This window comes from Lactuca virosa, chromosome 5 (assembly GCF_052849685.1).
Source record: "Lactuca virosa cultivar CGN04683 chromosome 5, Lactuca_virosa_CGN04683_v6, whole genome shotgun sequence".
In the NCBI taxonomy this organism is placed as follows: Eukaryota; Viridiplantae; Streptophyta; class Magnoliopsida; order Asterales; family Asteraceae; genus Lactuca; species Lactuca virosa.
In genome coordinates this window covers 377,459,069-377,462,579 of record NC_136430.1, presented here as the reverse complement: position 1 = coordinate 377,462,579, position 3,511 = coordinate 377,459,069, and the positions used below count along the sequence as shown (strand labels likewise).

Here is a 3,511-nt window from a genome sequence, read left to right as displayed (position 1 = left end):
ATATTTTGCTATATATGATAAAAGACGGTGTTAATATATATATATATATATATATATATATATATATATATATATATATATATATATATATATATATATATATATGTCGTTCCGTCAATTCACCTAAATTATGCGTGTCATTGTGTGTAAGAAACATACTCCTCAAAACGCTATTAAACTACTGAAAAATAATATATTTTAACTTATGATGATTTCCCAAAAGAATTAAACCGAAAAGTACTACCTTTTCAAATTAATATTATATTTTATAAATTGTTGTATAATTTTCTTACTCAAAGGTATATCTTTTTTACATTGAAGTTTCCATTTTGACTTTCTGCCATCCCATGCAATTATATATATATATATATATATATATATATATATATATATATATATATATATATATATATATATATATATATCACCACCTTATTTCCCATTCAAGATTACAAATCCTGATATCCTTCCTAGCTTTCAAGTTCCAATCTTCTCATGGGTCACCCACATGTGCTGCATGCATATTTTGTTATACAATTCATAATAAACAGTTTTGTTTTTATAACACCAGGGTCATCAAGGCCATGGCCACACACTTCATTCTCATCATCACTCCCAAACGAAACCATAGATACAAAGCTTTGTAAAGACACCAGTTGCATCAAAATAGCCTCTTCAGATTACGGAAATATCATTCAAGAACTCCCTTTCGGCGTTCTATATCCTTCCTCAGTTTCCGATATCAAACACCTGGTTGAATCCTCTTACAATTCTACTACTCCTTTCACTATCGCAGCCCGTGGCAATGGGCATTCAGTTAGGGGACAAGCCATGGCTAAAGATGGGGTGGTGGTGAATATGGGATCGATAAGTAGTAATGAAAATAAAAGGATTTCTGTTTCTGGAAACTCTTCTGTAGGGTTTTATGCAGATGTGGGAGGTGAGCAGCTGTGGATCAATGTCTTGGGGACGACACTTGAGCATGGACTCGCACCAGTTTCGTGGACGGATTACTTGTATCTTACTGTTGGTGGTACGCTCTCTAATGCAGGAATTAGCGGACAATCATCATTCCATGGTCCTCAGATTAGCAATGTTCTTGAAATGGATGTCATTACAGGTATTTTATGAAATCCATGTCATTACTATACTAATATATATATATATATATATATATATATATATATATATATATAATTTAGTTACCTATCATTTAAGTTTAGGAAAAATGATATTTATTTCACACTTGTGAGTACATAAAAAGTTGAATTTACAAGAGAGTAAGCTTTACGATTAATATGTAGAAGTAGTTAAAAAGTCATGTTTATAAATACTAATAAACAGTAGGCTTAAAAAAAAGTCCACCCTAAAAAACGTGTAAATTTGAAATTTTAATATTTTATTAATTTCTTCAGACTTAAAAATGTGAAGGGTTAGATGATTTGTCGTGTGAACTGTGAAGTCTTAAACTAGATTTTTCATTTTTTTTATAGTTGTGTAACTAATAGTTATATCATCATATGTAGAACTGGTTGACTTGACTATTTTAAAAATGTTCGACTAGCTTGTTTACTTTGTAAATTTAGTTAAATATCTTACTTTTGCTTATTAATTAATCCATGGGTCTAAATTGATATATTTTCACCTAAATGAGTTGAAATTGACGATTTACGAACTATAATTTTTTTGTCTTATTTACAGGGAAGGGGGATTTCATTACTTGCTCCAAAAACATGAACTCTGATCTCTTTTATGCTGTTCTTGGTGGTCTTGGCCAGTTTGGGATCATAACTAGAGCAAGAATTGTTCTAGACAAGGCACCAAACAGAGTAAGAGCATGTCGATCTTACATCATTTTCGAGTTTGTTGCACAATTATTGATGATTATTAACACAAAAGAATAAGTTTGTTTCGTGATTTCTTCTTTTTGTGTATCATAGGTGAAATGGGTACGAACAATTTACAAAGATTTTTCCAAATTCACGAAGGATCAAGAGCATTTGATCTCAATTGATGGGTTCGATTATGTGGAAGGCTCTTTGATCATGAAAAATACTCCTGCTAGCGATTTTTTCTCACCTTCTGATGAATCCATGATAAACTCGCTGGCATCTGAAAATGGCATTTTATACAGCTTAGAAGCAGTTAAATATTACGATGATCATATCATAAACACCATTGATGAGGTTGGTATATTAATATGATGATTTTTAAATTGTTCTCAGTAAATTCTAAAATTTTATTCTTTTTGTAGGAACTTGAAATGATATTGAAAGGATTGAGCTTCGAATCTGGGTTTCTTTTCAAGAAAGATGCAACTTTTTTCGATTTTCTGAATAGAGTAAGAGATGAAGAGCTTCTGCTTCAATCAATAGGGCTATGGGATGTCCCTCATCCATGGCTAAATCTCTTCATTCCAAGATCAGGAATTATGGATTTTAATGAAGGTGTTTTTGTCGATATTATTCAGAAACAAAACAGGAGTAGCTCAGGGCCATTCCTCGTCTACCCAATTAACCGAAAGAAGTAATTATTGATTAATCACATCATTAAAGAAATAACCATATTTAATCTTCCAATGTTTACAAATCTACTTAATTTCTTGAAAAAATTCAGGTGGGATGATAATATGTCAGTTGTTATACCAGAAGATGATGAAGATATGTTCTACACCGTTGCGTTATTAAACTCGGCTAAGGATTACAAAGATTGGGTGATTATGGATGAACAAAATACGGAGATTTTAAAGTTTTGTGATAAATCTGGGATCAAGGTCAAGCAATACTTTCCACATTATGGAAAGAAAGAAGAATGGATGAAGCATTTCGGCAAGAAATGGGATATCTTTAAAAAGAGGAAAGCTCAGTTTGATCCAAAAATGATACTCTCTCCTGGACAAAGAATTTTTAATTCTGAATGAAGTTTTTATATGTAGTAACTATTTTATGTCGGATTTATGTATGAAAAATAATTTAGGTAATGCACTTTAGTTATTTAAATGTTATAAGAATAATATATTAATTATGGATGGAGAACACTATTGTAGGGTTAATTTATTGTAATATTGGCATGACCCCATATATTAATATATATGTATGATATATATACTTTTTGAGAATTAAGTCGTTACTCACGAGTCAAAGAGCTTTTGATATAAACCTTAATTCTTGTTTCCCATAAAGCCAACACCCATGACCCAGCACCCCCACATCCCCTGCCCACCAACACACAAAACCCAAAATCAGTCATGAAATTTATTAAAATTTCTTTTTTTAAAAGTTTATTTGTTTCGTTTTCAAATCTATAAGATCTATCCAACAAATAAAAGGTTTCGTAATAAATTCAAAAAATACTTCATAATTTTGAAAATTGCCTAAGATTCCCTTTTCATTAACTCCAAATGACAATATTTTTTGTAAAAATGGAGTGCCTAAAATAATTTCATTGTGGGACATATTCTTAATTATTGTAAAGTTTAGTGGAATACAAACTCTATTATTACAAATCTTTG

General features: G+C 30.7%; 1 protein-coding gene across 1 annotated transcript; it reads left to right on the top strand.

Moving 5' to 3' along the window:
* Positions 1-452: 452 nt before the first annotated feature.
* On the top strand, positions 453-3,129 carry LOC145110785 (cytokinin dehydrogenase 2-like). The gene is made up of 5 exons (XM_079047097.1): positions 453-1,120; positions 1,702-1,829; positions 1,941-2,186; positions 2,255-2,526; positions 2,617-3,129. The coding sequence occupies exons 1-5, from the start codon at positions 496-498 to the stop codon at positions 2,918-2,920; spliced, it is 1,575 nt and encodes a 524-aa protein (XP_078903223.1). The 5' UTR covers positions 453-495; the 3' UTR covers positions 2,921-3,129.
* Positions 3,130-3,511: the final 382 nt, after the last annotated feature.

Bases quoted from the DNA above. Each gene is read 5' to 3' on its own strand.
- LOC145110785 (XM_079047097.1), top strand. From the start codon at position 496: ATGGGTCACCCACATGTGCTGCATGCATATTTTGTTATACAATTCATA. The intron at 1,830-1,940 runs GTAAGAGCATGT...TGTGTATCATAG, and splicing joins TAGACAAGGCACCAAACAGA to GTGAAATGGGTACGAACAAT. The intron at 2,527-2,616 runs GTAATTATTGAT...GAAAAAATTCAG, and splicing joins TACCCAATTAACCGAAAGAA to GTGGGATGATAATATGTCAG.